Raw genomic sequence first — 22804 nt, 5'->3', positions numbered from 1 at the left:
ACCCTCCACCTCTCTGGAAGCAGCGTTCCCTCGGCTCCTTCCCTCGTCCACAGACTTGGCTACTTGTGCGTGTGTGCACGCTGGAGAGGGGACAGACAACAAAAGCTGGGAGGAGGTGCTTTTCTTTTGTCTCCTTAGTGTTTCTCTAATCCTATTCTCTTTTTTCACACGAAGGGAAATTTGGAAAATTCTCTTCATGCAGAATATTCTTCAAATAATCATCCCAGCCCTTCTGGTGGCGCTGGGTCTATTCTCCTAACCACGCAGGCAGCATGCTTAGGAAACCACACCAGGAAAGAGCCTCATGCATTCACAACGGTTACTTTCAATACAAGGGACAACGACGGGCAGCACTGTGACCCGGAAGTCAGCTCTGCGACAAGCAGCAATCTGGCCAAGGGCCACCATAACTCTGTACTCACTAGCCGGTTCTGTGGTTGTGAGGGCAGGAAGAGGCCAGGTTGCTATGGAAACACGAAAGGCAGACAGGCCATGGAAAGGTGAAGGAGAGAATGGAGATATAAATTATAGTCATAAGTAAATACAGGAGCGTGTTTATACAAGGGTGCATATGTGTGCATACAGAGAGATATATATAGAAATAGATATACACATAAAGAAAGAAGAGATAGTGAAGGGAATATTCTCTCACCGCCTCTTCCCCTGATTTAGCAATAGAAGTATGGATATTTTAAGAAAATTATCAGAGATGTTGCTGACAAGTTACTCTCATTCGGCAAGAAATAACATAACCCTCATTTACTCTAACCACAAATTCCAGCTACTACATGCTGGGCGCTGTGTTTTGTGTTTTTCATACTGAGTCTTTCATTTCCACAGACACCTACAAGAGAAGGAGAATCTGCCCTTCACTGGAGAGATGACTCTGGCCACGATGCTGGACACAGGAGTGGACACGGGATTTGAACCCACGGCTATCTCTGGTTCCCGAGCCTGGATGCTTGCTGCTAGAGCTATGGCCTGGAAAGCACCACGTGGGCGTGGTGGGCCTGTTGCTAAAGCCACACAGATGCGATAGGGGCTCCTGGCTCAGGGCTGGAGTCCCCTCCCGAGGTTGTGGGCCTGGTGGGCGGCACCACCCTGTGGCCCCCTGAGCGCCTGCTGGCCTCGGGCAGCTGCCACCTCCCTTTGCTCCCCTCCCCTCCCCGAGAGCTGGGTTCCAAACTCCACACCGTTGCAGGCACAGCGCTCTCTCCTGAGTCCCCAGGGGAACAGAAGGACAGGGCCACCAAATGGAACAAGACGGTAAAGGAGAGAGGCTCAGTGAGGAATGACGAGGCCAGAGTCACTGCCAGGCTTAGTGGTTCTGCTTTGGGGTGGGCAGACGCAGCTTGATACGTGCTGGAATGTTCTCTTACAGGGGTGGGTAGTGGGGAGGAGGGCGATTACTCATCCTATTTTATGGACGAGAATGACAAGGCCCACTTGGGAAGGGTTAATAATTTGCCGAGGCGCCTACCGCCAGGCACATCTGTAAGCAGACGCTGTTTATTTTCCTGCAAATATTTACGAGACAAGTATGCGTTTATGGAGAAAGCAAGAGCTACAGGCCTCACTATCTAATTTCGATGTCTGAATCCAACTGTGCCAATTAAAATGAAGGGTGAAAACACAACACCCCAAAGCATTTCTTATGACCCTGCAGAAGAGATATTTTTCTTGGCAAATTCCTTCGGTTTCTTCAAATGTCAGCTTGGGTCCAGCCCACGGAGAGTCCTGAGGACAGGGCCGGGCTGGGCCGCGCCAGCCCTGGGCAGCCCGACTGTGCGATTTTCTGTCCAGAGCCATGCCTGTCACTTGCCTCCTCCTCCCAGATTCATGGGAGGCCCCGTGCCTATTTCTCTTCTCATTTGCTTCTCTAAAACCCGGCCCTGCTTTCTGCCAACACAGTTGAATTATCACCTGGTGAAGGAGATAACATTACGCAGACCCACCGCGGCTGGTGGAAAGCAACCTGCAGAGAGACGGATGAAGAAAATGATACTCACTATCTGGAGGAGACAATGGAACAGGGGTGGAAGAGCTAGCGGGAGCCACTGAGGAAAGAAAAATGAAAGTGAAAAAAAAGGGAAAAAAGCTCATTGAAGCACATAGACACTGAATGAAAAAATAGAAGAGCCGCTCCGGGGGTGTCCGTGGCCGGAGCTGAAGCAGGGACAGTGAGGAGGAAGAACGCCGTGTGTGAGGGCAGGGGGCTTGCGGACCCACAGGGAGCTGGGTTCTCTGGCTTCAAGCCGGGGGCCAGTGTGCCTGCCAAGCCCCGAGTTCAGGTCAGGGACTGGGCCGGGAGCAGCTGCAGAGACCTCCAACCCTGCCTGAAACAAACAGCCAACTGGGCAGGACCAGCCGCCTCCACGGGATCCGATGTCAGGAGGACAGGGAACCTGGACCCCCGGGGGAGGTAGACGTGGGAAAAAGGAGGCTTTGGCTCTTCATGTGATAGATCTCTGCATGTGCTTCTTGACAGGCACATGTCTACACTCTGGGCACATACTTAGAACAAAGCCTGTGTGCCTCACTCTAATCTCAAGATCCCAAAGAAACACAAATAACCGTTCCACTTGACGTTCACTGCTGGGTGACGTCAGGACCACTGGGCATCCAGATGATACTGTAACTGCTGCTGCCGTCCCAAACCCTACAGAAGGTGATTCTCTGGGGGCAGCCGTGAGCGTGGAGACCCCTGCAAATAACGCTGAGTGTTGGTCTTGCTCTCTCGGAAGAAGGGATCGCTGAAGAGACTGGGACTAAATAAAGTAATGCTAACCCAACTTTCCGCTCGGAGGGCTGTTAGAAATGGCGCATCTGAGGCATTCTGGACACTGAATAGATCTTTAGTTTTTCACTGTCAGTTATTCAGAGGTTGTCCCATCAATAATCACAAAACAAAGTCTCCTTTGAGAGCGAGATGAACATTGGAAGAACGTCACTGTTATCTCCACCATTGCCTTGGCACACTCATAGTTTGGTCTTCCGTCTCTCTTCCAGATGAAGCATATGGGGCAAGGTGCTTGCTGAACTCACTCTGAGCTTGCTGTGATGTGATGGGCTGGTTCATTCAGGGGAAAGTGTATCTCTCTCTCGCTCCTTTCTCTTGTACTTTTCTTGGCTTGAGTCGTTTGCATCACTGTCCATATTATTCTGGCAAATTTATGTGTTTTAAATACAATATATTAGAACGTATTTAATTTATACTTGCAACATGCCATCTGGGGGCAAAATGTGAAGACAAAAAAATCTCAAGGTGCCTCCTTTGAAAAGCAGACAACTCCTTCATGATCTTTATCCCCTCCCTGCAAGAAGTTGTCTATTTTGCTTCATGGTTCAGAAGCGAATCAGGAGATGACATTCGGGCAACAAAATGAAGGTGTGTGGCTCGGTCATGGAGGAAAGGGTGCGTAACTGATGGTCACATCATGTCTTCAGGGCCTCAGCGGCTCTGATAGGGAAGCAGCCCCTCTTAGGGAAGACAGAGTCCGAGAGCTTTCCACCTAAAAGCTTCATGACAACACGCAGACATCCGGCCTAAAAATACATGAGCCAGGGACATTTTCCCAGGCTGGAGTTCTGGTTGTTTGTTTGGAGTCACTGCTCCCATGTGACCTTCACACACACACGAGTCGTGCACAAAGGAATCTTCAAACAGGTGAGCCCGGCTCTCTGACCCGGTAGCTCACCCCTTTGACATGGTCATGCCCCTGCATGTGGGTAAGTCTATTAAGAAACCAAGAAAGCAACCCCATTACTGGCACACAAGGAACTTGGAGTGATAAGCTAATGCAAAATCTACCAGCTCTCACCTATTGCCCCCTAACTGGGGTAGGGGTGGGGAGTAGGAGGGTCAAGGGTTGGGGGTAAGGGAGCCTGGCAGCAATGACTCTCTGTTCAGTATGACAGCTTATTGAGCCCGTACCTTCTCCCCCTTGGGGTGAGGGTGCCCTTAGGGCCCAACTCCAATGTCATGGGATCAGGCATGCATCAGCACCCCAACATCACAGGAGGGGGAAAGCAAGGTCAGCAGGCGAGACGAGCCAGTGTCAGAGACCGGCCTGGGCTCAGTGTAAGCATGCAGCTGACTTTATTTACCTAATTTCGGACAACCCTTGTGCCTTCTGAGGAATGGGAGTGAGAGCTCAGAGAAGTTCCGCCTGAAACGTGCCCTCCCTTCCCAGTAGCAGTGAGTGTGAGCATGGCGGTGTCCGACGCTAGAGCCTTTCCTCACTGTATCCTTCTTCAGGAGGAGTCTAGCCACCCCCTGGGCTAGGCCCTCACTTCAGCCCCTCTATGCAGGTCATGGGGGTACAGGAAAGACCATCACAACCAACTTCCATGAGCATATGAGTACGTGTGTGCTTTTAATCCGCTCAAGTTCTTGACAAAGGCAGTCAAATGTAAGGCTCTGCTATGACTCTCTTTCCTTAGCAGTTTGATTGCTTAGGCCATAACTTCATTAGATGGTCGAGAAAATGCTTTGCACGCCACTAGCGATGCGTGCTCCTGTGCCATTTGTGGCCTACTAGGAATGGGCCGCTGACCACTCACTCCGATTTCCAGAGGGGTTCTTGGAATCTTGGTGCACATAACAACAAGGTCTGGAGTTCTCTCTTTTTTAAAATTAAACATTGACTTTTAAAGCATCTGCTTAAGAAATTCTCACCTTTCTAGGGGCTGAACTGACAATGAGTGAAAACCACGGATGGGCTTTGACGTCTAAAGACCACTCACTCTGATTCAGTACTCGGCCCCCAGGGGCTGGTAAGAAACTCTGAAGGAAGCCTCATCTCGGCCTTGCTCTCCGCCATGTAACTAAGCCGCCGTTCCTTCACTGATCAAATCCGGAAGCAGGGACACCGAAGCTTCAATTAGGGATCCAGGAGGCAGGGGCTGTCAGGGTCTGAGTGGCCGCCCAGAGCAGACAGCTGTCAGTCTTGACCTGACAACGCCAATCCAGTCCCCAATCCTGACTCCTTCCAGAACCGGTTCATTCAGGAACCAAGTCTGCTGAGATCATGGATTTTGCACTCACTCAAAATCTCAGAACGCCTACACTGAGCTACTTAGTTTCTGCTGTTGCTGCAATATTTCTGAATAAATTTTAAAAAGATAAGCTTCCCTGAGTGCCTTTCAGGAGCTAGGAGCTTTTTATGAGAAGAGTGTGCAGTTTTCTGAATACCTTTCCTTCCGAGTCTCTCTGGGTAATGCTCCCCTTCACTATTTGCTCAGCCCAGGAAGTGAGAGGCAGGGCTCGGTGGCAGTGACCCTTGGGGACATCTTGCTGGGCAGGTCAGACCCTTTTGTGCCCCGTGGAACAGCAGGCTGGCCTCCTATAACCCTTGCTCCTTATACTTTTAATTTCCAGCTTACGCTTCCTCCCCATGGAGAATCCCCCTATGCTTCCGCTCAACGGTGAGGTTACTGAGTGGCCGGTCAGTCTTTCCCAAACAGGGACATGCATGTTGCCAGAACCTAGTGCGGAAGAACAGAACCGTCTGGAAGTGTGGGGTTAAGCGCCCAGTGTCTGCAGGACGCACCTCTGACCCGGAGCCAAGAGCCCACGCTATTCTCTACAACTGCAGCTGCCACTCGGGCCTCCCGGAGCCCTCCAGCCACCACAGGCAGAAAACGGAAGGGGCTCTGAGCTCAATTCTCTCATCTCCTAAAAGCAAATGGGAAAATCCTTTCAGCTGCTTTTTCCCAGAAGGGATTCTGAATCCCTGGTGAGGCGGTGGTCACGTTTCCAGAGTCCGGGCAGAAGGTGAGAGGGTGCCGCCGTGTGTGACTCGGAGACCCCCTGCAGACTCCCATCACCACGGGGTAATCGTCACACACAGAAATTAATAAAGAAACACAACTTCAAAGGACACAAAAGTCGCATGCTCTAGAACAGGGCGCGTGTTAGCCTCTGGGAGTAGAACCTACAGACATTGACGAGAGCACAGCTAGACTAAGGTCAGTGTGGTTAGGGCCCGGACGGCATCATCTACTTCAGCCTAGGGGACGAAAGAGGGACCAAAACTAAATTAAGAACTAGAACTAGCGGATGTTAACACCATTGGAACAGATAAGGGGGTAAGAAGAGGCACTTACGTGGAAGAGAGCCGTCTGCATTTCCCATGGACGGAACACAGACGAAAAGAAAAGACAAGAGACAGACCCAAGGGGGAGAAAAAAAAAGATGGAAAAGAAATGAATAGAGTCTGCGAAGCACACGGAGCTGGAACTCAAATCATCAAGTTACGTCAAATCCAGAAAGAAGCAATTCCTGTGGAAGGAAGACGAGGCAGGCCTCCTGTTTCTGGAAGAGGTGGGGGGTTGCCTTGCAGGCTTCTGGCTTCGAAGACAAGGAAGCGAGGGACTGCCCTGCCTGCTTGATAAGCCCGGCAATGAGAGAGGACCCAGGGAGCAGGGACCCAGGGAGCTCTGCACCGCTCGAGGAGTCTGGGTCTGTCGTACCTGCTCCCGCTGGACGGGTGCCCGGTCCTCCCAGGGCAGCAGCCTGGTGGGTCTGCAGAGGGGGTCCCCGGAGCAGGGCTGGGCCAGGGCAGTCGGTGGGACAGGAGGGAAAGCAGGGCAGGTGTGGTGTAAGGAAAGAGGGAGCGATGGAGGAAAGCAGACGCCATCCCGAGTGGAACAGGAAGAAGCGCTTCTCTCACAAGAGGCCAAAAGGGAGGGAGACCCTGATGCGTGCTCGTGGTGGGAGGGAGGAGGAGCGGGACGCAGAGGCCTCAGCCCTCCTTCCCCTTTCGCATTGCTGGGCGGGGGGGGTCTCGCTACTGCACGCACATCCCATAGCGGTCTCCTCTTTTCTGTGATACAATCTCTCTGCTGCACCAAAAATCCCACAACTAATTACACGACCATCATCGTCTTTTCCCTCTTCCTTCAAGTCACAGGGTGCTTTAGGGCCTTTGTGACCTGCATCAAAAAGCAAAATCTGCCAGATCCCTTCACAACACGCCGCCGCATCCCTGGCCTGGTCCCCTTCAGGAGGCGCCAGTGATTTCCTCCCTGGCTGCGATGCTAACAAGCGGGACCAGCTACTGCGACAGCCTCACCAAGCTCTTTGGGAAAAGACTGCATAAAAGGGGCTGGGGACCAGCCGTCACTGAGGGCCAGGGGGCTAGGAGGTGAGCCCTCCCTGAGCAGAGCCATCTGAAGCACAAACAGCTGGATCCGAACAGAGGATGGGGCAGCTCGGGGTCCCCTCCACCCCCCAGAAGACAGTGGGTCTGGGGAAGAGGCCAGGCGCTGCATGTACTTACGAACTGGCTGCGTCTTGAACTCGGAGGCTGTGCTGATCTCACCCAGACCCTTGCCGTTGAGGGCCGCCAGCCGCACAGCGTACGTGGTCTCAGGCTTCAGGCCCACGATGGTGACGATACCTTCCATGTTGGCTGTTGTGAGAAGAGGAGAAGGATCACCAAGGAGGGAAAGCCTATCGGCGTAGTTGCTGTGGAATACAACGCGGCGGGTCCTCGGACGCTTCCACCTGCTGTCGCCACGTGATCCAGCAACTGCTCGTCTGGGGATACACACAAAAGCTTTGAAAACACGACCTGGACCGGATACCTGGTGCCCACGTTCACTGGAGCATGGCTCATAACCTCCAAAAAGTGGAAATGACTGCCCTGTCCATCCGTGGGGGTGACTGGGTGCCCAGAATGGGCTGTGGACTCAAAGGAGAATCAGTCAGCCTTAACAAGGAAGGAAGCTCTGACACGGGCTACAGTGTAGATGAACCCCGAGGACGTCAGCTAAGTGAAATCAGCCAGACACAAGAGGACGACGATGGTATGATCCCGCTCATACACGTCCTGGGGATAGTCAGCTACCCAGAGACGGGAAGTAGAATGGCTGTTGCTGGGGCCAGCAAGAGGTGGGACGGGGAGTTTGTGTTGAACGGGTGCTGAGTTCAGGATCACCAGAAAGTTCTGGAGATGGATGGTGGTAACGGCTGCACAGTAATGTGAATGTACTTAATGCCGTGTGTACTGTGTACCGAAACTGTGCACTGAAAAGTGGCCAAAATGGTCAATTTCAGATTCTACGTATTTTGCTACAACAAAAATAAAACTAGAAAGTTCATCATACTTGAATTTAAAAATATAAACATTTTTTATTTCATCCAGCTGTAGCCATGACAAAAAGGAAAAAAAAAAAAAGCCAGATTGAACCATGGGACCAACTCGCCATGAATGTGGTGTGAGTTTTCAGAGGAAGTTAGGGAGGTAAAGAGGTTGTCTTCTTCTGGCTCCAATCCTGACTCACAGAAATTCCTCCCAGGCCCCGTCCCCCCAAACTGAAAACAATGATGAAAGCGTCCTGGTGAAACAAATTCTCAGTAAAACCGGGTTGGGAGGGGGCTGCTCCATCACCACAGACAGGACCAGAATTAAGACTTTCTACAGAAACAAAGCAAGCTTCACAGACCTGGTTAAACCCCAAATGGAGAGTCAGACACAGTTATACACTCAGTCCTTGGGGCAAAATGGTCTGGGCTCAGAATCTTCAAACTGCAGGCATCCAAGGGTCACCTTCTGAACTTCAGGTTTGGAAATATATTGCAGCATGGATTTAAGAGCAGACTTTACTCTCGGGCTGTTCGTTATTTGGTCAACACTGTAAGTACATGACAGTCCCTGAGTCCACCAGGGAGGACAGAGGGTGGGAGATGGCAGAGAACCCGCAGCGCCGGACCCCCAAAGGTGCAGAGCAGGGGTGGCCGGACTCCTCTGGGTGTGCCCAGCACCTAAGCAGGGCTTCTGCTTGGAGCGTGCTTGACACCGCCTCGCCCACCTTGGCATGGCCCCGGGAAGCAGGTCCTCGGGTACCAGGGCACAGAAGGCCAACAATTCTAGAGGAGATGCGAGCGCGCGAGGGACGGGGATGGGCTGCGGCCCAGGAGATGAACGGCTGGCAGGGCTTGGCCTGTGGTACCCTCAGCAGCAGACAGCGGTGTGCTACGCCACCCCCATTGGCTGTCAGGGTGCAGTGTCTGCCCAACACCGAGCAGCCCATCCTCCTAAAGGGAGTGCCCGCTCTCCCCCACTTACCTTCTTTGGCATCATACCACTTGAAATGCCACACTTCCTCGCCCACGGCTCTCCACTCCGCCTTGTATTTGAGGATGGGCACCCCACCGGTGGCCTCGGGCTCGTCAAACTGCACCTGTGCTGTGCTAGAGTATGGCTCCACCTGGTCGATGGACGGCGAAGATGGGGTGTCTGCGGGGAGGGCACAGATGGAGACCCTGGTGAGCCCCACCAGGTCCGGTACAGCACTCTCAGCCACAAGGCGAGTCTCTCGTTTCTTGGGATTCTTATCACCTAGATCCTGTCGCCCAGCCCACCTCACCATATGATTGTCTCCCCGAAGGTCCTGTGCCCACACCCTCCAGGCTCCACAGGCTCCCTGCTTCCTGACCCTCTCTCTCTGTCTTTGCCCTCCCCACCCCGGTCCTCTCTTCTTTCACTCTCCTGGTGTCACCGAAGGGCATGGACCAGGCCAGCAAGGGGAAGGGTAGTGCAGCCATGAGGGGGCTCACCTGCTTGGACAAGGATGAACTCCAAAGACTCCTGTCCAATGCGGTTCACTGCTGTACAGTTGTAATTTCCGAAATCGTTTTCGGAGTCTGGGGTCACCTTTGGAAAGAAGGAACTCGTGGGTTCTGAGTGTCCCAAGCAATGGCCACCAACTCAGATCTTTATTTATTGGACGAATAAGAAAAGAACCAGGAAAGCATGAACCATGAGCTCCAGCCCAGCCTGAAGCCAGAGAGAACTGCCACGGGGCCAGGGAGAAGAGGCACTCTTGGCCTCCCGGGCCAGAACCTGGCCCCAGGGAGAGAAAAGGGGCAGGGCTGAGGCTCAGTTTCTTCTGTAGCCGATGGCTCCCCTGGTCACGATGCCAGAGAAGCAAGCGAGAAGATGTTAGCTGCATAGAGGAGCCTATCTGGAGTCGGACGGTCCGTTCTCCCCACTCTCCTGCCCCCCGCCCCGACTCACCTCCAGATAACTGGCGGAAGGGGTGTTGTAGATCTTGATATTGCTGTAGTTGGAGCTCGGCAGCAGCTGACCGTCTCGAAACCACGAGATGGTGGCACTGGGGTAGGCAAATACCTCGCATGTGATGTTCACCTGGTTCCCCTCCCACGTGTACACGGCCACGGGGCCCTGCAGCTTGGGGGCATCTGCAAGGAACCACAATGCCTATCAGGAAGACCACGACTACATAGGAGCCCCGCACGCCCCGTCTCCCAGCCCCTGGAGGGCGGGTGCACCCCAAACAGAGCCAGCGCTGGGATGTAGTGAAGGTCAGGCTGGTTCAGCGGTCCTATGAGCTGCGTGGGAGGACAGAAGGGCTCGTGAGCTTGGGACAGTGTCAGGGGATGACTTGGGGACAGAGCTCTGGAATGGCTCAGGCAACTGCCACCGGAGTGTGAGCAGAGCCAGTGGGATGCAGCTCGGGTCCTGGCTGCCGTTGTCCCCTTTCTCAGCCCGACGAGCACAGACCCCTCCCCTCATCCTTCCACAGCTGCGGCTCACACTGCACTTCCAGGTACATGGACTGGGAGTCCTGGCCGATGGTGTTGCTGGCCGTGCAGACGTACTCTCCCGCGTCCGTGTACTGGATGCTCTTCAGGGTCAGGGACGACACGCGGGCGTGGCTGTGCACTACCAAGTGCCCATCCTGAGTCTGCCGGGAGGGAAGAGAGTGCGTGAGAGCCGACGGCGGCGCAGGGGGAGGAGACCAGGCCACCTCTTGTCTGGGACCAGTCTCACCTTCTCTCCCCAAGCTGTGCCCGTGTCTCTTACTTACGGTCCCAGCTAGTGTGGGAGGCTCTGGAGAGCGCCACGGGAACTCGAGTGCATCCAAAATAGAAAATGGGACCCAGTTCATGGGAAGCAGCCTAGACTCTGTGCCAAGATTGGTTCGGGGCAAGGACAAGCAAGGTTCCCCAAGACGACTTTGTTTGGCACATCTAAGATGGAAGCAAAAGCCCTGGCCAGTGGATGGTCCAGCAGCAACAGCTCTGCGTCCTGAGACTCTGGGAAACCTGCGCCCTGTGCTTTCCTTCCAGGCGTCTGCCCATCTGGCAGCTCCATGGTGCACGCATGCATAATGGGAAATCAGAGTGCGCCAAGTGCAGACACTTATACAAGAAACCTATATTTCTGCAGATGCCTCGCCTTCCTGAAGGCTTAAAAGTGAAATAATTTCATTCAAGAGAAAGTCCAACAGCTCGGTGGTGAGGAGCTGTTGAGCTGGAAGTGAGGGTCCCTGGGTCCCCTCTCCAGGGACAGTGGCACAGAGTCCCAGGCAGCCACCACCAGATTCTGCATTCCAGCCCTTGATAACATAATTGGCTTCCCGAGTCTCTGGAATTCCAGTGATTGGTCAAAAGGGGAATAAGCCTGTGATCCCTAGGCAATGGGTCCTGGAATATGTCCAAGGGGCTCCTGCCTTGATGCTCAAAGTGAAATGGCTGCCAGCCTAGGAAAAATCTGGGCGCGTTGCCCAAGGTCAGATGCTCAAGAAAGTTGGTAATCTGAAGAAGGAGTCTCGCTCCTCGTAGGCTGGGCCACGTTCTTATCTCTAGCATATGATATACTGTGGAGAGGGCCAGGGGAGCGCTCTCCATATGGCACCTGTCGTCCATGGGGCTGGGCCTTTAAAGAATGAAAGAACACCTGTTTCATTCAGGTTCTTCTGATCTGCTGGTTTGGAAGCCCGAAACCCAGAATCGCAATGTCACACACAGCCGGTTTGGGCAGCTCAAAAACAAGGTTCCATGGGCCTTGTGGGGCAGTCTCCACAGACCTAAGGGACCCAAGAAGTCCCTCTGACCATCGCTGATGGAATTAATCCACTTCAGGCATTTAAGCCCCACTGAGGTAGGTATCTGGAAGCTGGAACACCAGTGCAGGCAAGGAGGCAGACAGCTGAGCAAAATCACCACTGCCTACGGGCCATTCTGCTTTCAGAGGAGCGCCCGAAGCCCAGGCTCTCACCCCATCTGACCTGTAGGTCTGCAAGGCTGACTGGCTGAGGAGATGCTACACATTAGTGAGAGGTGACCACAGACAGGTGTGGAGCACTTGACTAGAAAGCCGTGACACATCGCAAGGTCTCTGGATCCTGGGACCCCCTTTATTGTGGGCTGACAGGGTTGTCCCAATACACCCCAGTGGCACTTCCATGAGCCATCCAAAAATGAACCCATCAGTCTAAGCGAGTGGCATTGAGGGCATCCTTGCAAATACCTCTAGAGGGCTGACCTGACCGGTTTGCCACTCCTTTGTGCCCCAGACACAATGGGATAAAGGCAGAAAAGGCTCGAGATCTACCCCCTGCCCTTCTGGTTATCTCAGTGAGAACACAGGTTCAGCCGACAGTGACACCGGCCAGCGGCTGAACTATGATCGTGTGTCATACAGATGAGCTTGTCCTGGGCTCAACACCCACAAACATGGAAAGCTGACCAGATCATTGGGAAGTCAAGAGAACATTTCCACAATGGAAGCGATATTGCAGCAAAAGATGCAAAGAGGGTCATGTAGGGAAGAGGAGGACAGTAACAACAACAAAGCAGGGCATGACCAGTCTACTCAGAATGTTCTAGAAAGTGATTGAAGAGAAGTTTGGGAAGTGGTTTCATTGACAGCCATGATTTCCTCCCCTTCTAGGTGGTCTAAATTTCTGTGTGTGGAAAATTTTCTCATTTCATGGTGTCAAGAGGCCAGGAGACAGTCCTCTACACAGAATTCTTGTTTCGCGGTGGCTCACGACAGGATTGGGAATGGGAATTTGTCAGATGCCCAGTTCGCGCTCCAAGGGGAAGCGCACAGACTTCCAGTGTGATTAGACTGTTTCCCTCTGAAACGTTTTACTGTGGCACCAGGACAAAGGCAAGGAGTGCCAGCTATGAGCCATCCAGGTACGGGTCCTGCTGACAGTTCAGCCTTGCAGAGGAAGCGGAGGATCTCTGGGCAAGAATGGAAGGACGGCTGGGACAAGGAGACCCTGTTTCGCAAAAATAGCATGTAGGGCAATTACAGTTACCTTCTCATCAAAACATTTTTTGCATCCCTTGTTCCAGGTGAAAGTGCTAATTTTCCGAGCTTACAGAACAAAACTGGCCATAGCCCAAGCCTTCTCTGGAACTCATCTGGACTTAACGGTCTTTGTCTCTGAATGAGACAAATAGGAAGGAATGGAACTTCTGAGCCCCAGGGGCGGCATTCACTTGAAAGTCAATTACATCCAGAGTGAGATACTCAAGGTAAGGATACTTCTGGAGAACGGAAGTGACTTGTCTGCTTTCCTGGGAGGAAATCTATTACTTCTACTTATAATACTAGTAATTCTCCTACCCTCCCTTAATGCTCCCTGATGAATCTCCCTCCCCTTCCAGCCAGGTCCACATCAGAATGACAGGGGAAGATGCAGAAGGCCAAGCAGAATTAGATCTGTAGTTGCTCAGAAGCGGGTGATAATGAACCCTTCTTTCTCCCTCCCCCAATCCCAGTGGGTCCGTGACTTTGGGGCAATACAACACTAGGATGGGACAGCACGGGGCGATTTCAGCAAGATGCGCACTTGACTACGGTCCCCATGACAAGGAAGTAGGTAGGATACGAAGAGAGCTTATCAGACACTGGGTTTGATCACGACCGCGTGTTAACGTGCAGAAACTAAGATCAGTGCCTGGGGACAGGCAGTCAACTCTTCAATATTAAACAGCATTAAATATTTATAGCCACGACCTGAACACAAGAGTTATGTGTTCCGAATAATTATCATTTCTGGGAGACCAAGAGGACCGGGTTACCCGATTAGAATATAGTGTATAGGATTCCCGTAGTCTACATTTATACTATTACAAGATCAAAATTTCCTCTGGAGAAGAGACAAAAGCTAGTTTTTAAAGAAATACTTGTGGATTGGATCCTCAAACCCCACTGGAAGCATACTGGTTCTTATTTCACTCTCTGTCACTTAATCACACAAATCAGTGAAAACAACGATAAGCGTGATTATAATTAGGGTCTTGGGTGGGTAACATTAAAATCTTAAGATTAATATTTAGCTTCAGTTTTCAAACAAAGTCCCACATTCCCCGAGCTGAAGCAAGTAGTCGGAGAAATCTCAAGGGCTAAATGCTATGGACTTCTAAAAAACATACAACCGCTTGTGCCAAATCGTGCTCATCTCATAAATTTAATGCTCTGTGAAAGTGACACACGTGTGTTTAGCAGTTTGGGCAAACCAAGGAGAGATGTCGTCTGCATTGCTTTGACACGAAATGGGATGTGATGTGATCATTTACCGAGACCAATCATTATAAAACAAGCGAGCAACAAGATGAGTTGAGCTGGGAAGGGTTGAGTGGGTTTTTAGACCACTGACTCCATGACTTTATGACCCAAAGCCCCATCAACCAGGTGAGAGTCAAAAAAAAAAAAAAAAAAAAAATTGTCATTTCAAAATGCCTGGCCTGGGAATTGGAGCGATTTATTTCTGTAAGTATAATTACCTGGATGTGATTTTTACCAGCACCAGCAAGAGAATAAGATCCAATTTTAAGAAGTAATAAGGATTTTGTTCATCCACTCCCAACACAGCTTGCTTGCTCACCCTAGAATGCCACTATTGCTAAGTAATGTCTACCACTATCGACCTATTCTTTAATCTAACTCTAGGACTAATTAGTTTAGCATGTCTGGTTATTGAACTGGAATGGTGAGTTAAGCTAGAATGCTTTCAAAAACTAAAGACTGGCTAGTGGTCAGGTAAGCTATACCTCTTGCTTCTCTGGTCGAGTCCACGAAGCCTGGAGAGAACAAGATATAAAACACAACAAGAAAGCAGTAAAATTTTACAACATGTTGCTTCAGAACATTGATGTATAACACTGTGTTCCGTGCACATGCAGCTGCTTTTTTTAACTCAGAACTTTGTCCAAGACCCACTTTCAATGGTGTGTTTATCACCCACTTTAAGTTAGGAGGCAGTTCATGTCCCCCCCCCTTTCCGCACATTATGATGTATCATTCAAAGGAGAAGTCTTTCCTAATCTTTGGTAGGCATACACATGGACACCAGCAGACGGGTTCAACTGCTTCTGTTTTAAAATGTCTTGAGCATTTCTCGTCATATTTGAGGACATCCCTAATACGAACCACATAATCTAGAGATAAATGTAGAGGGTAGGTTTCCTCCTTTGGATTCTGTTAGACAGTCGATCGCAAAACAACGAATGCCATTTTGTGCTCATGCATTTTTCTAACTCGTTGCATGCATGCTATTAAAAATCAAGTTTGTGTCTTAAAAAAAAAAAAAGGAACTAAGAAAGGAGCAGAGAGGTATATCAGGAATGTTGAGCATGAATTCGTTAAAGTTGTGGGGCAGAAAACTTTCAGGCCAGCACACTCTGCTGTGGCCAGCTCCAGAGGAACGCCCAGACGGCATGGGGGCTTGAGCGTGCACCGCCGTCACTCAACACGGCATTCATGAGTCAGCTCAGAAGCACAGAGGCTTGGGTATTTTCCTGCCCACATTCAGATATTTTACTTATCCAGCACTTGGGAATCTACGATGCTGACGGCGTGTCTGTTTTCATACCCGGATTGAAAAACATCATACCTGCATTGTTCTTTTTATTAGACGGCACAAGTGCCTGGTTGTCCCTGATGTTCAGATAGAGAAAGGAAAGAACAGAGGCCAGAGACACAGCGATGCAATCCAGGAAACGCAAATGAGTTAGCGAACATTTAGTAAGAGCCCACTAAACGCAAAGAGCTTTTGGGAGGAACGAGGAGGGAAATGTTGGATGATGTCATGTGATGTTGAAATGAAGAAAAAAGTGAAAACAGAGGAACGAGCATGCAGAGACCAAAGGGACAGTGGGCCAACATGTCAAACGTGGTTGCCAAGTTCACATCACCGAGAAGCTTGTCTGTCACATGCCAGGGCTGTGTGAATCAAGATTGTTTTTTAAGGGCAATATCGTATGGAGTTATTTGCTTTTCAAATCTGAGTCTTCTTGTTTCTCTCCCAGATCGCTATGGTTTTGTGGCTTTCAGAATAAGTATTTGCTAGGAACAAGACGTTTCCGGTAGCCTGACCTCTGGCCTGTGTGCCTCAGGGAATGGTGGGCTATACCCTGGCCCTGACAGCTTGGTGATGGGGTGTGGCTCAGGTGAAGACAATCTGATACGAACACACAGAAACACATTAGGATAGGACTGGTCATGCTCCAGAAATTTTAAGTTCCAGGTTCTTTTCATATGCACATTTGATGACCTCACACACAAGTCTTTAGGAATGTGTAAATAAACTACAAGAAGCCCCCTACCGTTGTCCTCAAGTGTCCTCTACCTGTGCCCCCAGGCAGAATATGCCAGACTCTAACTGCTCAATACAGGCACCCTTTCCAGTGTTTATACGTGGGCACCTAGGCTGTACAGAAGAGGAATTCCTCCCGGTGACAGAGAGATCCAGTTTCCAATGAATCCAGAATTTCAAAGCTCTCTCTTCTTTGTGGCATTTGTGGGATACTCCACCAGCTAAAGACTCAAGGCTCATGAAATTCCATTTTTTGTCTATCTCTTCTGATCTCAACTCTTTGCCCCTCTTCTTTTCCTTAAATATTAAGGTTTCATATGAATTTCTTTACCAGTCAATGTTCAAATAAGCACACAGCAAAAGTGTTCTGCTAGCGACAGATTTTGCAAATCAGCCTCCAAAGGTCTCGCTTAGTATATAAATGGCACCTGGAAGTTAGTCCCAGTCACTCACATACCTGGCAATGTTTAAAATGAGTCTAGGGAGGATGAGCGGTGGGAGAATGGGGGTGGGCAACCTTTCTTTGCTCTGCGTTATCACAAGGACCTCCAGACACATGGGTCAAACCAATCCCCGTTACGATGTTCATAGATGGTTTGTCTTCTTTTTGGCCAACATAATAGAGATTAAGGAATGGATTAACTTTCAGACAGATGATCTACCCTAATGGTCTTTATGACCCAAATTTAGCTTAGCTCTTATCGGCTGGTGAACAAAACCAACCCAATTATGACTGAGGCTTAGCCGACTGACCAGCAGCAGTCTCCAAGGAGCAGCTGCGCTCCACCTAGAGACACGAGCGGGCAGGGTGTGGCAATCAGGCTCAGTGACAGGCTTTTGCTTGCTCCCCCCCACCACTTTTTTTTTTTGAAGAGGAATATTAGGATCCATTAGAAAGTTGCTAACTCTGTGCTTAAGGTTGGAAGCCTTTTCTCTCCTCTTAAGAAGAGACACCCCTACCTAGGCTTAGTTAAGTCTAGACGAATACTAGACTTAACTAAGCAATGAAGCAAAAGACCGAGCTGTTCTAACGAGCTTATACTGTAACCAACTTTACTGAAGAAATCATTGAGCCTTCCACAAATGTCATCACAATCCTGAGGAGCACCGTGGTGGTAGGGGCTCCATCCGAGCCAGTGACCCAGAGGAAGTCAAGAGAGCATTCTAAGGGCTCTGCACTTGACCTTGTCCCAGTTGACATTTTTATCAGCGGCTTGGACAAAGATGTTTCATGCAAGTGTCCATGCAAGACTGGAGGCAACAGCTAATACCGATGCTGGACTGGGGAAGGGTACCGAGCTGCCTGCCCTTGGGCCTTGTGAAGTGGGGGTCACCACTCTTAGACCTCATTACTTTAAAAATACATACACAAAACCGGGGTGGGGGGCAGGGTGGGGGTGGGTCCACGTGGCTTGAAATGCCCGAGACTTCCAGACCTCTAAGGACAGCTCTGAGGAAAGCCAGGAAGATGGACTAAAATGTTTCTGAAGGCAGAAAGAGTTTGTATATGTGGCACTGGTGGTCGTCAAAATGATTAGAAGTGGCTGCTGGCACTGAGAGGGAAGGGGACCGGTAGTACCATCCCAGGAAGGGAGAGCCTTCCCCAAGGAAGGGCTGCAACGTCGGGCTGCAACAAACAAAACAATTTTTAGCAGAAATACAAAATTCTGCATTTTTGGTGAAGCAATCAATTGTGTAAGAACAGGACAAGGGGGTGTGTGGCCTCAGTGCTGTCTGTGTAAAAACGAGCTGAGCGTTTTAGTTGACCACAAGCTCAAGAGGAGGCGAGAGATTGAGAAATGGCGACAGCGCTAACACTTCAGCTGCCTGACGGCGCCCAGAACAGGGAACCATCCAGAACAAAAGAGCAGGTCACTGCATGGAAATCTGCATTGGCTCCACTGGCTCCACAAAACATTAGGGGCGCGCCCGGGGACTGAAACTCTCTGGGACAGGGCCACCAGGAAGCACAAGAGGTTGAACCCACGGCATGGGAAATGGAGAAGACCAGTGAGTGTGTCTAAGGGACAGAGAGTGGAAGCTCGTGGAAAATCCAAGAGTTCTCACCCAGAGGACTGAGGGGCAGAGGTGGGAAGGCTGAGCAATGGGCGGGGAAAGGAAGACCTTCCGGATCCAGCTGCCTAGAGAGGACAGACACCGTCACCCTTCAGGGAGGGACCTTTAGGGCAGGTAAGCTGCAAAGTGAGTGCCGGCTGAGACTGGACAACCTCAAACGGGACCCTCCTTCCCAACCTCTAGGATCCCAGCACTGTGTGTGGTCTAATTCTCAGGACCCTTCCTGACCTTAACAGGTAGATACAATCATCTGTTTTTATCTGCTTCATGGACCATCCTGACTTGAGAAAGGACATTGTTTTCTTTCATGACTATGACACTGTGCCTCTGATCATCTCGATCCCTGATCATATACGATGCCCCTTCGGATGGGGGAGAACATGAGGGGCTGCTGCCAGATGCAAGTGAAACTGATTACCCAGAGTCCGGCCAGCATGAGCCGGCCATCTTTGTTCTCTTAATTATGAGCTCTTCATGGCGTAAGATGGACATCAAGCCTCTCTGGGGTTAATATATAACTAATAGAAATGGCAACTTTCCTACGTAGGGTTTCATTTCGGCAAATATGTTAATACGGTGTCATGGCACTAGCCAGTCTAGAGGGCTTGAGGACTTGTTCTAACATGGATTCACCCACGTTCCAGTAATGTCACTCTGAGTAAACTTGAAGGCAGTCCGTAGTAAAAGAAACCACAATCCAACCTATGTGGCTGGGCTTAGATAATTATCCCAGATTGAGACAAATGGTCTACACTAATAGCTGAATTATGCAACCCTCCTTGGTCGGAGATGATCTCGCTGGATGCCTTTTGTATCAATACTTAGTAAGTATGAGTGTGGACTGGTGCCTGGTTTTTTGTTCTCATTCTGTAAAAATGACTTTACAGATACAGGCCAGAAGTGCCCACCTATGAAAGAACTTAGGGTAGGCACAAATCTTAATAACCCTTCTGGTCTAGCTTAGCTGTGAAGCTATTCCTAGAAAAGACATCGAATTTAAAAGCATCATTCATCTGGGATAGATATTATTTCTGTCCTTCCCTGTAGGTCAGTGATATACACTGGGTCGTTCTGGACAAATCACAAGCCTGATGTAGAAATATGTGCCGAGCCACAGCCCTATGGTTTAAGCCCTGAAATGTACATTCAATCCACGTAACACACATGATGGGAGCTGAAATCTGAGCTTAGGGTTTAATTCCAATGTTGATAAAGAAAGTATCCAAGTAAACACCACATTTCTTAATCCAGTTGGTTTCCACAATATCGAACAGCATATGCGAGTTTCAAAAATACTTAGCAGTTCCTTGAGCTTTTGTTAAGTTGAATTCAACTGTGGAGTTAAAACTTGCAAAAAATAATGGGCTTTTTGGAACAGCAGTTTCTGTTCCTTTTGATTTCATTTTGTCTTTTATTCATGGGGCAGAAACCAGATCTTCAAGTTCAAATCCCAAATGTGGATCTGCTCTGTCACCCTATCTCTTTTTTGACTTTGAGTTTACCCTCTGTAAGGATTTCCTTTAGGCAGGCAGAAGAGTGAAGGTCTATCAACTGTGACATTGTGGTCAATAAGCAATCCATTATAAATGTTCTTTAAGGCCAAGGCCATTACTCCTGACCAGGTGACAAAGCTCTGGCCAACTAAAATGAAGCCCTATACTACAGGGCATATGAGATGAGATTGGAGAAGTACAATAAGGGGGTTTAAGTTGCTTTAAAACGAAGCCTCTTCTTTCTCTTGCTTTTGGCCCACTCAGGAGCAAAGGGCTGCTTGATGTGGGGATACCTCAATCCGTACATACTGTCAATGATAATGACAGCTTTCCGGTGGCCTATAAATCTATATGCTTTAAAGCTGAATCTCCCCAGTCATTTCAAACTACCAGGAAGCCTGCTACCATGTGCTACTGAGAGCTGAAGCTGAGTGCTTAGAATGTAGTGGAGAACCCGGTGTGATCATCATCATGAAGAAACTGCTAATTATTTTTGCCTTCAGAACAAAATGATATCCAAATGTGACCGGAAATACAGGCAGACACAAAGGCAACCAAGCTTTTGTGCATAAGTGCATGTACAGCGTGAGGCTACGAAACACAAGGAGAATTCATAGGGCTCATCCCGATCCCTGCTATTTCCAGGACACATTCCCGTCAGGACTCTTTAGAGGATGAGAGCTGGACCCCCAAGCTCTTGGCTTCTCCCTGCTCCTCAGAGCTCCGTAATCCTGGGTTTGAAAAGCACTCCCTGCTTCCTCCCCAGAACGTCTAACTTGACCACGTCCACAAAACTCACAGCCTGGCAGATCTATGCAGGAACCTGTGGCCCTGCCCCTGCACAGCCAGCAGGCTGGGGGATGGAGGCCGTGGAACCTGGCGTGGCCTCCGGGGCCCGCATCCCATCTTCCGGCTCCCCGAAGAGAACGGGGCCTGGGCAGACATGACCTGCTTTGAGCCTGCATTCCATGACCCTGAACTCTTGGTGACGTCATACCTTTTCTTCGCTGCTGATGTTCCGGGTAGAGGTCCTCCAGGTGATGGTGGGAATGGGGTCTCCCGAGGCTTCGCAGGTCAGAGTGACTTGTTCCTCCAGCTCCATGGCAGTCTGGTTCTCCACGTAGGTGATTTTGGGTTTTGCTGAAAAGATAAGACATGTGTGAGTTTGTCTGATTTTTTTTTAGTTTTCTGGGTTTAAATTCAGCCATGTGCCCACTCATCAGGTTACAGACTTACGAAGTATAAGACCATATTCTAGGTGTTGTGGGAGCTACAGAACTGAATCCCCGACAGACGTACACTTGAGTAGGTGCATGACATCATCAGTGTGCGAGCAAGAAACACAAGATCCTAGAGAAAGAGCACTCAGGGCAGAGGGTAGAGAAGGCGAGGGCAGAGGTTGAAGCCTTCATGAGAAGAAAGCTTTCGGGCTGGGCCATGAGATCTTCAGTACGTGGAACTTTGGGATGGGGAGAGTCATTCTCAGTGTAGAAAACTGCCTGACTGGAAGCAAAGAAGCAAGGACACGGGAGGAGGGCAGTGTGATGGGGGCCGGTGTTGGCGTATGGCGGTGCGGTGCGGGGAGGTGCCCCAGCCCGGGCGCAGGGTCATGGCCGCCTGGTTATGGCGCTTGCTTTGAATGGTCTCCGGGCACTGACAGAAGCCCACTGGCGGTGTTTGATCAGAGGACTGAAATGATCATTTGTACTTCAAGAAGCCTAATCTACGAAGACACTCTAGATGATTGAGAAGAGGGGAAACCTTGAGGTGAGAAAACCAATTTGAAAGCTCTGACAGGGCCCCAGAGGTGGTGAAATAGAGTCCCGAACTGGGTGGTCCCAGAGGAGGGGCAGACGGGGAAGGGCGGCTTGGAGAGAGATGCTCACGAAAGGTTTCGCTCGAAGTGCCAAATGAACAGAGGGCAAGGATCGAAGGAAGGAATGAGAAGGAGTTCAAGGGACTCTGAGCTCCTCAGTGGCTGGGAGAGCTGTGTTAGCTTTGACTAAGCAAGGAAATGGGGCGAGAGAGGAGTTGGGGGCTGCAGAATGGGCTGGGGTGGAAAGATAAGATGGGTTCATTTCCAAATGTTTTGGGTAATGCCAGAAAACACGAGCATTCAAAAGTGGAGTTAAATGCTAAAACATTAGAGAAAATTGACTTTTCCTGATTTAAAACAATTATACTCTGAAATTGCAAAACCTTCCACAGAAGAGAAAAGATAACACAGCACAAATGTAACTTATTTCGCTAATGGGGAAAAAGACGAGGCGAGATAAACAAACAAAAAAAATAAATAAATCAAATTTATGGATAATTTTTGAAAGAATTACATTTCCTTTATATTCAAATTCATACGCCGCCTGTGAGTAGGTTAATAAACTCCTCCCTATACATTTCCTGCAAGCTGAGGCCCCCCTGGTTCTGCTTTTATGTCTAGGCTGTGCATTTTCTGCAGCAAATACCTGCTTCTATATAAAATTATCCATGTAGTCAAATATTCTGCTACAGTTAATCTGTACTAAACAGCTTGCTTGGCAAGTCCTTTTTTGACGGCAAGCACCCAGGCACGTCTCCATCCAACGGGGCCAAATGATCACGAATTGGAACTGATAGAGATCACTTGAGCGAGATTTTCCCACAGGAAGGTTTTGTGCTGATCTTGATAAACAAGACTTCCAAGGGGGTCACAACTCGTAACGAAAGGACTGTTCATTGCAGCTGGACAGGGGTTTGAGAAAGACAAAATAAAAGTTGAATTTCTACACTGTTAAAATCACAGATTGAAATGAGTAATGCAGGGGCACCTGGTGACTTTGTCAGTTAAGCCTCTGCCTTCAGCTCAGGTCATGATCGCGGGGTCCTGGGAT

At 49.9% G+C, this 22804-nt stretch overlaps 1 protein-coding gene across 8 annotated transcripts in view; it reads right to left on the bottom strand.

Moving 5' to 3' along the window:
• NCAM1 (neural cell adhesion molecule 1) overlaps positions 1-22804 on the bottom strand; it is a 300947-nt gene that overhangs the window by 32563 nt on the left and 245580 nt on the right. For 5 of the 8 annotated variants that reach the window (XM_059180921.1, XM_059180903.1, XM_059180928.1 and 2 more), the window contains exons 8-14: positions 20935-21077; positions 14825-14854; positions 10566-10716; positions 10026-10210; positions 9566-9662; positions 9075-9245; positions 7284-7415 (exon numbers count right to left, since the gene is read on the bottom strand). In XM_059180921.1, the coding sequence (XP_059036904.1) occupies positions 7284-7415; positions 9075-9245; positions 9566-9662; positions 10026-10210; positions 10566-10716; positions 14825-14854; positions 20935-21077 (909 nt within the window). The remainder of the gene's footprint in view (positions 1-7283; positions 7416-9074; positions 9246-9565; positions 9663-10025; positions 10211-10565; positions 10717-14824; positions 14855-20934; positions 21078-22804) is intronic. The other 3 variants (XM_059180940.1, XM_059180914.1, XM_059180946.1) reach the window with 1 other exon arrangement.

This window comes from Mustela lutreola, chromosome 1 (assembly GCF_030435805.1).
Source record: "Mustela lutreola isolate mMusLut2 chromosome 1, mMusLut2.pri, whole genome shotgun sequence".
Lineage (NCBI taxonomy): Eukaryota > Metazoa > Chordata > Mammalia > Carnivora > Mustelidae > Mustela > Mustela lutreola.
The sequence above is the reverse complement of the archived record's forward strand: the minus strand, read 5'-3'. Positions and strand labels throughout refer to the sequence as shown.